This window comes from Sesamum indicum, linkage group LG4 (genome assembly GCF_026168435.1).
Source record: "Sesamum indicum cultivar Baizhima isolate 11 linkage group LG4, ASM2616843v1, whole genome shotgun sequence".
NCBI classification, from domain to species: Eukaryota; Viridiplantae; Streptophyta; class Magnoliopsida; order Lamiales; family Pedaliaceae; genus Sesamum; species Sesamum indicum.
The window spans coordinates 2,101,035-2,114,503 of NC_142660.1; the positions used below are offsets into that span (position 1 = coordinate 2,101,035).

Sequence of the window (13,469 nt, forward strand, 5' to 3'; positions counted from 1 at the left end):
ATCCACATAAAATTGTTGCTATATATATTGCAACCAAAAGCTTAACAATTTAGGAAGCATGTTTAATTGAGTGTGTGCATGAAAATTCTGAGTTTTCCCTGCAAACATTTAACTTCACTCCAAATCCAGAGCCAAAAGAAACTTGAGTTGTCATACATGTAATCTAGAATCAATATGATCCAAATTCTAAAATATAGATTTAAAGACCCATAACGTTGCCCTGGCTCCTTAACAGAGCAATTCTTTACCATCACAATGCTCTTTATCTGTGTCACAACTGGAAGTTAATAGGAAAATATCACAACAATTAGATGTACTTGCACTGTTTAGTTATAAATATATACAGTAGGCAAAGTGATTGAAATAAATAGTTCTTTTCGAAATCAAAGGGCCAACAGAGAAAAGAGCTTTGACCACCAAAAAACAATATGGTGCTGTAAATTTGTACTGCTATTGTATTGACTATAGTAATTCTTTGGCACCATTTGACGTTTTCAACTTCATTGTGGAGTGAAGGAAAGGTTAATGCGAAACAAGAAAAGCAAGGCGGATCCGGGTCCCTCAGAGTGTTCTAATTACTGTAATCCAAGCATCACAAGTGCCAAAACAAGATAGATGTACCTGTAATGCGAACTTCCAAATTAGTTCTAGCAACCTCATTGTGTAAATACTCAAGGAAACCAAGTTAAAGATCTTCAATTACCAAATTAGACATTGGATACACATATGTATGAATTAACCGAACATAAACAAAATCCACGAACCATTTGAAGGCAAAATAACATCATATTTACAACAAAAGCATGCTATATCAATCTAAAACATTAACTCCTCTCCAACTTAGACAAAGTCTAACCAAATTGCAGACAAAGCCATATCGTAGAAGCAAATTACATCTCAATATTATGATATCCGATTGAATCCATACACAGACAACAAATATCCACAAAGCTAAAGTTCATATACATACCTTAATCACAAAAAGTAGTAAAGGACAATGTTAGATGGATATCAAAACCCCACCACCAACGAAATGAGCGTGTAAACAACTACGACGCAATGCTTTACTCTAAGTAAAGTAACCAAATTGACTACTCATACAATGTTTGCGAATGAGAGGAAAGAATGAAAGTGCAAAATGCATCTAAAGTTACATAAATATATAGAGGAAGGAGTACACTCTCCACCATTATTGTTTCACGGGCGAAACAGTGAAATATTTTGAAAGTATCGATGTATTCAGACAGTCTCCATCATTATTGTTTGATGGGCGAAACAGTGAAATATAGTATCGATACTATAGTATACAAGCACTGATGTATCTAACAGTATAGTAAAAATTAATAAAAGAAAAGCTGATAATATGTCGGTAAAAGTCAGAAACGAACCAAAAGAGCACATGCTCGGTTGCTGCAATAATAATGGCGATACAGTGATTCAATAATTCAATTGAAGCCATTTCAATAAATTACAGAAAATCAAATAAATTTGAAACCCTATTCACTCGAAAATACATAGAAAATTACCCAACCTTTGTGACATCACCATCAACTGCGAAGAAATCTGTCGGTGAAATGATCGGCATTTCGGTGAAGAAGCTCAATCTCGCCGTACAGTTGTCGAAACTCGATGGGTGAGGGTCCGTTGGCCTCGACGGACGATGGGCAGACGAATGGTGGTGGTTCACGGGCATAAGGCGCTCAAACGGCTGCAAATCGAAGCTTGAATATACAAAATGGTTCAATATACTACACATTGAAAAGATGGATGAAACTTGAATTGAAACATACCAAAATGTTCGCCTTGAGGAGGGGAGTTGATGGGTATACATCTCGGCCGATGGGTCTTCGGAACGGCGACGATGGAGTCGAAATCAAAGGTGGAGAGAAGATGTTCTTTTCCTGCACGAGAAGTTGTTCTTTTGCAGTGTTCTGTAATTAGTTGCAAAGTTAGAGTGGGCCTGCAAAATAAAGTAAAATAGTCTAAAATATGGCAGAAAATGGGAAGATAAAGAGAACCAAACATATAAAATTTTTGGCCCATCTTTTAGATGGGCCAAAAACAAAAACAAACATAACTTACTTTTTCAATCATCTCTTCCCAATAAATTCTGGGGAGAGTCCATCCTTGCAGCCACTTAATCAATCACCTACCTACTCCACTTCTACACTGGAAAACACCATTTGAGATTCTCCTTCATGTTCCACCAGCATACTGTCATCTAAAGGTGTTTGGATGTCTATGTTTTGCATGTAATGTCTCTCCCCAAAAACACAAGTTCGCAACTCGAGCATATAAGTGTATTTTCTTGGGCTACAATCATTTTTCATAAGGGTACAAAGTCTATGAACTAGAATCCCATATTCTTTTTCATTCTCGAAACGTGGTTTTTCATGAAAGCACTTTTCCTTACAAGATCATGACATCACAGACTAATCCGTCCCACTTTGTTTACCTATTTTTTATGTTGATACATTCTCGGAATCCCAAGCTTCACACTTTCCTCCTCCTGCTCAAACCTCTAGTAATTCCTCAGACTTTGAAACATCTCTTCCCCTACCTCCTTTATCCTCATACAACCCCTTCTAATCCTTATGTTTACATTCCTCCTCTCAGAAGGTCAACAAGACACTCTCACAAACCAGCTTGGTCAAATGACTGTATTTGCCACTATACTACTCATATGTCTTCTACTTTCATTCCTACTACATATAGCTCTGCACATGTATCGTTTGTTGCACTTTTGTCTTGTGTGCAGGAATCTAAGACATATCACTAGGCAAAGGATCATTCCAGCTGGGTTGTAGCTCATGAACTAAGAGCTGACAACCCTTGAGGAGAATGACACTTGGGACTTGGTGACCTTACCGCCAAATAAGAAAGCTATCGGGAGTCGTTGGGTCTTTAAACTGAAGCTCAACCCAAATGGTAGTATGCAGCAGCACAAGGTGAGGTTGGTGGCTAAAGGCTACAACTAGGTGGAAAGAGTGGACTACTTTGACATTTTCTCACTGGTAGCCAAAGTGGTGACTGTCAGGTTTCTTCTAGCCTTGGAAGTTTCAAAAGGTTGGCCACTTATGCAACTTGATGTGAATAATATCTCCTTTCATGGGTATTTAAATGAGGAAGTTTACATGATTTCTCCAGAAGGTTATGTAAATGCACTTCTGGGGCAAGTGTGCAAGTTCAAAAGGTCGCTTTATGGCTTAAAGCAAGCCTCCAGATAATGGAATATTGAGCTAACTATCAGGTTACAGGAATATGGGTTTGTATAGTCCCTTCACGATCATTGTTTGTTCATTTGATCTACCGCTAACTCTTTTGTAGCTTTATTAGTCTATTCTGATGACATTTTATTGACAGGATATTCTTTGGATGAGTTATTACCAGCAAAGTCCCATTTGGGCTCCTTGTTCACAATTAAAGACCTTGGTCAGGCCAAACCAACATTACTCCTTGCCCCTTTTCGCCGGGAACTTGTTTCTAAGTTTCCGATGCTATCCGAATGAGTTTCTGACGGCCAATGGTACCATTTGAATCTCTCTTTAAGAATAACATTTTCATACCTTCAATTTGAGTTTTCATCAATCAGAGAGATTGGGCTCAAGCTACGACTGCAGAATATATTTGCCGTCGATTCATCACCGTTCGATCGAATCTCAATCTCAGACCACCACCATAAAATTCGTCTCTTTAAGATGATTCTAACAAGGTTGGCCTCACTCATTTTAGTAAAGCATTTGCGGAGATACAACGATTTTAAGAATCGCGCCGCCGCGATGGAGATGGTGGTGGGGTGGGGTGGGGGTAGTTAGTTTTATTTTTTAATATAATAATAATATATCTTTTTAGTTTGAAATTATTTTATATATAATATAAGTTAAACAATTTGTTGAATCTAGATCTTTCATTTTTTTAAAATCTAACTGTTGAGATTAATTGATTAGATCTAATGATCAATATTTGATCAAAGAAGATCCAACGGTCAAAAGACATAGGGGGTTTTATATATTTTTTCATTCTCACGGCCTAATGTGACCTTTTCCCTCCAGCAGCTCAGTCAGTTTCTTCATCACCCAGGTCTTCTCACTGGGATGTTGCTATGCACGTCTTCGGTATTTAAAGGGGCCGTCTTCATTAGGACTGTTTTTTTTCTCTCAGAATCCACTTTAACTCTCTGCCTTCACTGATGCGTCCTAGGTCTCCTGCCCTAATTCCCGCCGCTCCATTATGGGTTACTGCGTCTTTCTAGGCTCGGTTCTTATCTCCTGGAAGACGAAGAAACAAGCCACAGTTTCTCGTTCCTCTACCGAGGCAGAATATCGAAGTATGGGCACTGTCGTTCGCGAGATGTTGTGGTTGTCGTATTTGTTTCGAGATTTTTGTTTATCCCTGCCCACATCGGTGTTGTTCTGGTGAGATAATAAGGCTACCATCCACATCACCCTAACCCGCTTATGAACGCACCAAGCACCTCAATATTGATTGTCATTTGGTGCATGATCAATACAAGGCTAGTTTCATCGCTCCCCTGCACGTATCTAGTTGTGATCAAATCGCTGACTTTTTCATAAAATCTCTCCACGCTGTGATTTTGTCCGCTTATTTGTCAAATTGGGCTTTGCCCCCTAAGCTCCATCTTGAGAGGGGGGCTGTAGAAGTGTGATTCCACCGCAGAGAATTCCAAATTTGGGTATGATGAAGACTGTTTATTTTGGGGCAATATCGTGTTTTGGTACCATTAAAAAAGATCAGTTTTGTTTTTGGTACCACAAATTTGAAATTTCTGGTTTTGGTACCACTAAACTAAAAAATAAGTATTTTTGGTATCAATTTAATGGTAGAGCCCATGTGCCGTGCACATGGACCTTAAAGGCCGTCAAATTCCATTAAATCACGTTGGAATGGCTGTTGACCTCCAAAGACCAAAAAAAGGGGCAAAACTGTTGAACCCTCATTTCACACTTCCAACGAAGAAATTTCCCCCTTTTGAAAACCCTAACCTCAAAATAGAAGCTAAATTCAAAAATTAAGCCAAATGTGTGATTGAGAATCTGAATCTGAGAGGGGGGGACTAGTTTGCGTGGCTGATTTGAAGAAACGGCGTTGATGCCCATCCTTCGACCCACTTCATTGGTGTTAGATGGTGTGCCCGATTATGGTGAGTTTTTTTTTTCCTTCTAAAGTTTTGTAGTTAGATTAGATAATAGTTACTTTTGTCTCTAAAGTAGGATTTGGTGTCCAACAGAAATCAATTGTACCATTGGTTTTAGTGCCTTGTTGGGATTGACTCGTGGACAAGGAGAAGAATTCTGGTTCTGGCAGGTTGCCATTGAAAAATGACCTTATTGAAATTTTGCAGGAAAATGAACTGTTTAACATTGTAATGTTTCTTCCTTTTCTTGCAATCTGAATTCATGATGAACGCAACTAGTTCCAGTATTTCCATTTAACTCTTTGAAACACTGATAACATGCTCAATCAAGATAGAAATTTCTATGAAATGGAGGTGATTCTTCATTCCTAGTTTATCAACTGTGTCTACAATAGTTTTGCGAGTATTCAAGTAATTATATTATAAATTACAAAGTTCTAAAATATTATAGAACTGGTAGATATATGAAAAAAATATATTATTATAATTTGATTGTACATTTATAAAACTTGTTGGGCCAAGATTTTCTACAAGATCATTCTTTTTAAGGTTAGTGTCAAGTGAAGTATTGTAAGACTCAAACGATGCAAATGGAAGTAGAATGGTATAAAATGAGACAAGACTCAAAGTACTGAGAGGTAAAATTGGAATCTATCCAACTGTGTTTCTTGCCAGAGCGCAAACTTGAATTCGGTTCTAATGTCCCCCTCCCCCGTTTAATTTATTTATTTATGACTGGTGCTATTATTTATATTTGTATGTGAATATAAATTTTTTATCAGCTTACGAATTTATCAATGGGGGTAAATTAATATTCCATCCTAAAGCTGAGTATAGAGGGGGTATGGAAAGTGCGTTTGACTTTGTTGATAAGGACACTTTTTCAATACAAGTACTTGACAAGTGTTGTGAACAGTTGGGCTATTTGGGTAGGAAAAAATACTTTAGAATCTATATGTTAAAAAAGTTTAAAGCATTATGCTTTGAAATTGAGCTTTTTCAACTTATAGATGGACATGGAGTGAGGTTAGTGTATACATTGAAGCAGTTAGATACCCCATAGTTGTTGTTGAAATTCAGGGGGTTGATAAGGGTGAGAATACTGCGACTGAGGGTGATAAGGGAAATAACATTGTGACCGAGGGTGATAAGAAAAAAAATATTGTGACTGAAAAAGAACCTGTGCAATATAATAGAGACAAAGGGAAGGGTGTGATAATAGAAGAGAGTGGGGATGGTGAAATGGCTGATTGGGTTGATTGGGATAGGGACGACGAAGATATGAGAGAAACTGATGAATGGGTAGCTGATTCCGAAGATGACTTGTTTGATGGAGATGAAAGTGTTGATTATGATGAGGATGATGAGTGTTTTGATGAGAATGTAGACAAGGATGCAGATTGGGCTGGTATATTGTAAGATGCTTTTGAAGATGAGATCAGGGAGTACAATCATTTGCACAATTGTGAGGCCAATTTTAATGTGAAGAATGTAAGGATAAATTGGCTATCGCAAGAGTATGTGGAGACATTCAGATCTGATCCCAATAGAAGTGCCGAAGGCTTCTAGATAAGATGTAATCAGACAGCTATGCTGCAATGTGTCTATGGGACAAGCATACTCGACAAAAAGAATATGTGTACAAGATGACAAGTCCTATTGGAGATATCATTATACATGATGGCAAAAATATATCACTTATCAAACTTGCACAGTGTAATGACATCTTAGAAGGCACAACCTAAGATAAAAGAAAGAGAAAGATGTAGACAAAAAAATAGAGAATTTTTATATAGGTTGAAGTCTTTTGGCAGGTTTCAATTAGCGAAAATTTGTGCATTGCAATGCATATATTTTGCCAAGATGATTTTGTAAAATTTTTGTCAAACAAGGTTTCAATTAGCTCAAATCGTTATTTATAACCAATATATTTTGCTTCATGTTTATGGATTCTATCTTTTATTTTGAAATGTGTTGTATTACTTATTTTGCGCCGCCACATGACTTTATGGGACCTAAAAGGCTTATTTTTAGGTTAATAGTACCAAAACACTATGGGATGTTGGAAAATCAATTTTTCCTCCTTTTTCTCAGACTCAAGTGATTTTTCACACCAAAATTGTGGGGTTGACAGCCATTAAGGCGCATGTACCGTTGTTGTTAAGTTGGTACCAAAAATGCTTATTTTTTAATTTAATGATACCAAACCCAAACTTACAAAATTTGTGGTACCAAAAACAAAATTGACATTTTTTAATGGTATCAAAACACGATTTTGCCCATTTATTTTGTTAATTGTTGCGTGTTTATGTGAACTCGTGTTTCTCATTTTGTATTTTCTAGTTAGTGTATTACGGTTTCTTAACTAGAGGTAGTTAATTAGTAGTTAGTCTTGACCCTCGTATATAAATTCTGTTCAACACATTTTTTCAGAACAAACTTGAAAGAAATACACTTTAAATATTTCCACACATTTTGTTAGCGTTTCTGTTTTTGGTTAATACCCATGGACTCTACGAGGAAGATGAAGAATTCTGATTTTTCACAATGATGATGGTTTTTTTTTTAAAATAAGTATTTTTATTAATTAATTAATTACTAATAAATTAATTAGGTATTCTTTTCATCTTTAATCATACGATTCAAAAAATTAGGTGAAATCCCTAAATTGTATACACGTGGGCATATATATATATATAAAGCATGTCATAATCGTGATGAAATACATTTAATCTATATATAAATTGAAGAATTGTAAACTGAAAATCATTGAAACGGGTAATAAATGATACCCAACTCAATAATGATTCAGCAACCCTCGTTGTTTAATTAATTTCCAAGTTATTAGTCATAATATATAATTGGCTAAATTGCATTTACTGCCCCGCATATTAGGGGGTAGCATTTCAGGGACTGTAGTTAAAGGTGTAGCAAATAGAATCCCAGAATTAAATTTTTTTTTGCAATTGAAGGACTCCGGCAACCGAATTTTGCAAATTTGCCGAAAATTGCTTATCTGGACAAAAATTAGGGTTTCAATTTGGGATTTTTGCTGATGTAGCGGGGGATAAAAAAATTTTGCCAACTAAGCTAAAAAAACACAAAAAAATAAAAAAAACAAAAAATAAAACCCAAATTAAACGAAGAAGACTCTTCCCCTGTATTCTATTCATCATCTTCATCATCACCATTATCATCTTCATCTCTCTCTCTCTCCTCCCTTTCTCTCTCTACATTTTTTGGTTCTTCTTTTTCTTTCTCCAAAAAATCATGAAAATTTTCATTCTCTTCACCCCCAAAAGTAACCACCCTCAGTCCTGAAATGCAACTCCTCTGACCTCCTTTTTCACATATCCGACCGCCGCAACACGGGCACAGCGGATTTCGTGTCTTCCACCACCATATCCACCACCAACAATGCCGCTTTAGCCGCCGCCGATGAGGTCGACTGCAACAGCTCCACGGGCAAGAACCCGCTGTCCACTCTCAATTTCTCAATCCTCAACAAGAACGTGATGATGATGGATGATGACGTTAAGATTTGGAAATTGGATATCACAGTTGGGGAATGTTGGGGGTTAGGGATTTTTTCTCAGAGAATGCTTCGGTCCATTTGAGAGAGAAAAGTCTTCTTCTTTTAATTTGGGTTTTATTTTTTATTTTCTTTATTTTTTTGTGTTTTTTTAGCTTAGTTGGCAAAATTTTTTTATCCCCCCGCCACATCAGCAAAAATCCCAAATTGAAACCCTAATTTTTGTCCAGGTAAGCAATTTCCGGCAAATTTGCAAAATCCGATTGCCGGAGTCCTTCAATTGCAAAAAAAAATTTAATTGTGGGATTCTATTTGCTACACCCTTAACTACAGTCCCTGAAATGCTACCCCCCTACTATACGGGGCAGTAAATGCAATTTAGCCATATATAATTTATGAACTAGAATAAAAGGTTATATAATTATTTTTTATAGGAAAAAGTTACATAATTTTTTAATAATGTCGCATTCATGCATATACCAAATACATTAATTGTAAAGAAAATATTTTGTATAAGTAAATGTGCATTAATTATATTAATAATTCAAAACAAACATTTGCCAGCTACGTACCATATGAATAGATGAGTTTTGTAACGGGTAGATACATCTCGTTCCAATTTTTGTCACGGCTCTTTCTCCAGTGTCAGCAAATATTAATTTTCTGACAAGGTCTAGTAAAATGCCTTTCTGCCCGTCGGAAAAATCTATGGCAAATTTTGTTTTGTGTCGTCTTTCTAATCAAGAAAATCATGGTAAAATGCCATAGCAAATAGGCATTTTTTTTTTTGGGAAAAGTATTATTTTAGTCCGCTAAGTATGTCTAATTTTAATTTTAATCCGATAACTATGTCCATTTTGTTTAAATCCAGTAACTTACGAAATTGCTTACTTTTAGTCTTTAGACAGATTTTCGTACAATTTTACCCCTATGAGTGCATATGGACTAAAATTGTCTTTCAAAAGTTGCATAGGGGTAAAATTATCCAAAAATCTGTCAGAGGACTAAAAATAAGCAATTTCGTAAGTTACTGAACCTAAGCAAAAATGAACATAGTTATCGGACTAAAATTAAAATTAGGCATATTTAGCGAACTAAAATAATACTTTTTCCTTTGTTTTTTAGTGCATCCAAACTTTGGATATAAAATATTGATTTGTGCAATTTTCTTCTAAATTGGCTTCTTTGGCAGCTATATATATTTGTTATTAATTTCAGCATTTTCTTCATTCACAACATTGAAAAATATATATGTTGCTCTCCATGCATATATGCATTTCTTTTCCCCAGAGTCTTGTGCTTTCAGGTCCCCCCAAACAAAACCCTTGGCATGCTTTTAAGGACCTAATTATAAATAAACAACTAATTAATTAATTAATTAATTAGCCCTTGTTTGCAGGAGATAATTTAGAGTCATATTGTCAATTACATTAATTTTTTCAGCTCCTTTTATGACAACACTTTAATTTATTCCAATGAATATAATATTGTAATAATACAAAAAAAAACTCACCCATATATATATATATATATATATAAATTAATTATTACCACATTTTAATGTGGAAGTGACATATATGTTTCTTATAATTAGTACATCAATGTTGACCTTGTGTATTAATTTCAAATCTTCTATTAATTAATTTAAGGGCCCCATAGATCAAAAAGTTTGAAGACCAGACCAAAAAACACAAGAAATAGCCATATATATTCTTGATCACTGTGTATATATATTCTCGAACGACTATCTCATTTAAAAATTTTAATTTAATAAATTATATCTGTTTAATCTTCTACGTACCTGAATTCTTTTTTTTTTTAAGCAAAACCTAATACGTGAAACTCTTTTAGTGAATAAATATCTCATGTAGCTTAGTTCAGATCAATTAAATCATACTAGATAACCAACTCATGTTAAAACTTTACTATTGTCAAGAAAAAAATATATTAATATTTAATAATATATTTATTTATATCCTAAATATAAATATATATATATATATAGTATATCAAAAATGACCTATACCCTTTCATACATAGGTGGATCAGTAAATTAAATTAAAAACTTATCTTAAGCATATAATTAATTTGAAAATAATAATAATAATAATAATAATTATAAAAGAAACTTTCCATAAGTTTGGGAGGGAGTGGAAATTAAAGAGAGCTAGCTAGCCAAAAGACAGGCGCAACCCCTTCTTATTTTTATATGTAATCATGCATCATATGACTTATATAAACATAAGCCAATTTCAAGTCTCTAATATTGTAATGATAAAACCTGTAGAAGCTAGCTAGGGATACTATATATATATATATCATGTATGTATAGCACCCAAACAGCTACAAGTCCTATATATATATGTAAGTTGGCCTAATATTATGACCAAACCCTAGCTAGACAACATCAATGAGATCGAAAAAAAAAAACTGATACAGAACGTACTGTTCATCATATATAATTATAAAACTAATTAAAATTAAGCTCGGTCCATGATCATCTTGTACTATTACATTAGCAAGCTCCTAATTATGGCTGCTTGAGCACTGTCGCTGTCCGTCGAGTCCAAAAGCTCCGACAATCGGTCGCTCAGATCGTCCACCTCTCTGTGCAAGCTCCTTATGTAGTTGCAAGTCTCCTGCAGCACCTTTGATGCTGAAACCTGCACCAAAAAGTTCAGGCGGCCTTAAGAAAAACGAACGTTCCTCCCATATTCTGAGCGTGCTGTCGAGTACCCATCTCATCTAAACGCTAAACTATTATTAGGAGCAAAAAAGAAAAAAACAATAGACGTTTACTATATGCTGGTATATATGACATACGAATTTGTCGTGCCCTCAAGTAATTAATGTTGACTGTAAATATGTCTTAAACAATTTAATAACGTTCTAAGGAAACAAATATATACACGCACTTTGTATTCTTAGCATTCTGTGGGGTGTCCACCTCATCTAAAAATTAAATTATTAGACAAAATCGGTATTTAATAGGAATAACATACAAAATTTGCATCAAGTAATGTGTACTCTAAGTACCTTAAACATATGTGGTTCGTAAAAAATGCACAACATGCAAATTGAAGAAGAGTTTTACTTCAAACACACACACACACACATGTGTGTATGTGTGTGTATAGGAGACAAATATATATATATATGGGTGCGTGTAGGTACGTAGCTAGGGAACATTGGAGTCCCACAAGACAAACTGTGAATTAAATGAGGGTTGTGGGCTTGCAGGCACGTATAGAGCCTCAGAACCCGCGGCTGCTTATCCCTTTGCAAAAGAAACAAACACCACACAATTTTTCTTTCTTTTTTTTTTTTTTTTGTTTGTTTTTTTGGGTTCATAAGGAGACAGGAAGAACACAGAGAGACATATATATATATATATATATTTATATATATAGTAGTGTGACTGTGAGTTAGCTAAGGTAAAGAGAAATGAATATGTATGTATGTATTTTATACCTTGTCGGAACGTCGTCGACTGTTGCGAATCTCAGGGATGAGTTGTTGGAGTTTGGAGACGAGATCGGCGATCTGATCATCGCTTATCCGGGCGGCTCCTGACTGCCTGGAACGTGATGATCTTCTGCTAGACATTGTCAGCTTGTAATAATATATATATGTTGCAAGAATGGGGCTTGTCAGAATATATATGTATTAGGGTTTGATTGATGATATATATAATGTTGTTTGTTTGGAAGGTGGGATATTGGATTAAATGAAGAAGAGGGGGGGCGGGGGTTAGAACGAGACAAGCAGTGGCAGTACTGTGATCGATAATTAAGGAGGGGAGAAATATGAAATGCAGAAAACACTGATGATGATCAGAAGGAGTAGTAGTGCTGTGTTGGAGGTGATGATGAATTAAGACAAGTGCATGGGAGAAAGCAGTGGGCTTTGCCTCCTTTTAAATACAGATGAGAGAGAGAGAGAGAGAGAGAGAGAGAATGTATATATATATATATAGATAGTGATGATGTCGTTCTCTATATGTTCCCTATTTGAAGTGGGTTAAGCAAAAATTGGTTGTTTATTCAGCCAACTTCGGGGGCCTCTTTGTGTCGCTCTAACCACACATGCCCATGTTATCTTATTAACTCTCTCTCTCTCTCTCTCTCTCTCTCTCTCTCTCTCTCTCTCTCTCTCTCTCTCTCTCTCTCTCTCTCTCTCTCTCTCTCTCTCTCTCTTTCTCATTTTAATACTATCTATCTATCTACATTATTCGAAGTCACGTAAACTGCTATGGAATAAAAATAAAATATTTAAATTATGTAACCCAATTTTTAATTTTAATACAAATCCTTCTTTTTTAATTTGATTTGCAGAATTTCGGTTCATAGACAAGGTTTGTGGGACTTAGAGACTAAATTTGGATTAAAATCTTGATTTGGGTCTATTTTCTTTGTTTTTTTGGAATTTTGTGCACTAGAAAAAAATTATTATTAGTTATAGTATTAGTGATTATGATTAAAATTCAAGGTAAATGACTACTATTAATTACAATAAAATTAAATCGATATTATTTCTCTATGTGGTAAAAATATTAGTCATGGCAATTGTTTTAACCACCCTCGCAAAAATTATAGTAAAAATCATGTGACCGTGATCAATAATTATCTGTTACAAATATTTGTTATTAATCATAGTAATTAACTATGATCAAATGTTATAATATTTCTACTGACAGTACCTAGTAGTACTAGAATATATATATATATATATAGGGGTGATGAGTAGGTAATTAAGTATAATTATAAGATTACATGCACATTA

General features: G+C 35.0%; 1 protein-coding gene and 1 long non-coding RNA gene across 2 annotated transcripts; both read right to left on the minus strand.

The window, feature by feature from the left end:
- Window positions 1–394: 394 nt before the first annotated feature.
- LOC148788239 (uncharacterized) lies at window positions 395–1,949 on the minus strand. The gene is made up of 3 exons (XR_016065367.1): window positions 1,791–1,949; window positions 1,532–1,721; window positions 395–621 (listed from the first exon to the last, which is right to left on the minus strand). It is a non-coding gene; the product is annotated as an uncharacterized LOC148788239 (long non-coding RNA).
- Window positions 1,950–10,982: 9,033 nt separating this feature from the next.
- Window positions 10,983–12,628, minus strand: KDR (basic helix-loop-helix (bHLH) DNA-binding superfamily protein). Its single transcript, XM_011077174.3, has 2 exons — window positions 12,159–12,628; window positions 10,983–11,350 (listed from the first exon to the last, which is right to left on the minus strand). Exons 1-2 carry the CDS (start codon window positions 12,291–12,293, stop codon window positions 11,198–11,200), a joined length of 288 nt encoding a protein of 95 aa, XP_011075476.1. The 5' UTR covers window positions 12,294–12,628; the 3' UTR covers window positions 10,983–11,197.
- Between the last annotated feature and the right edge of the window lie 841 nt (window positions 12,629–13,469).

What these genes read in the sequence shown, in the direction of transcription:
- KDR (XM_011077174.3), bottom strand. Translation starts at nt 12,293, where the DNA reads ATGTCTAGCAGAAGATCATCACGTTCCAGGCAGTCAGGAGCCGCCCGG. An exon ending in GTCGACGACGTTCCGACAAG is followed by an intron (nt 11,351 to 12,158) that starts GTATAAAATACA and finishes TTTTTGGTGCAG; the next exon opens with GTTTCAGCATCAAAGGTGCT.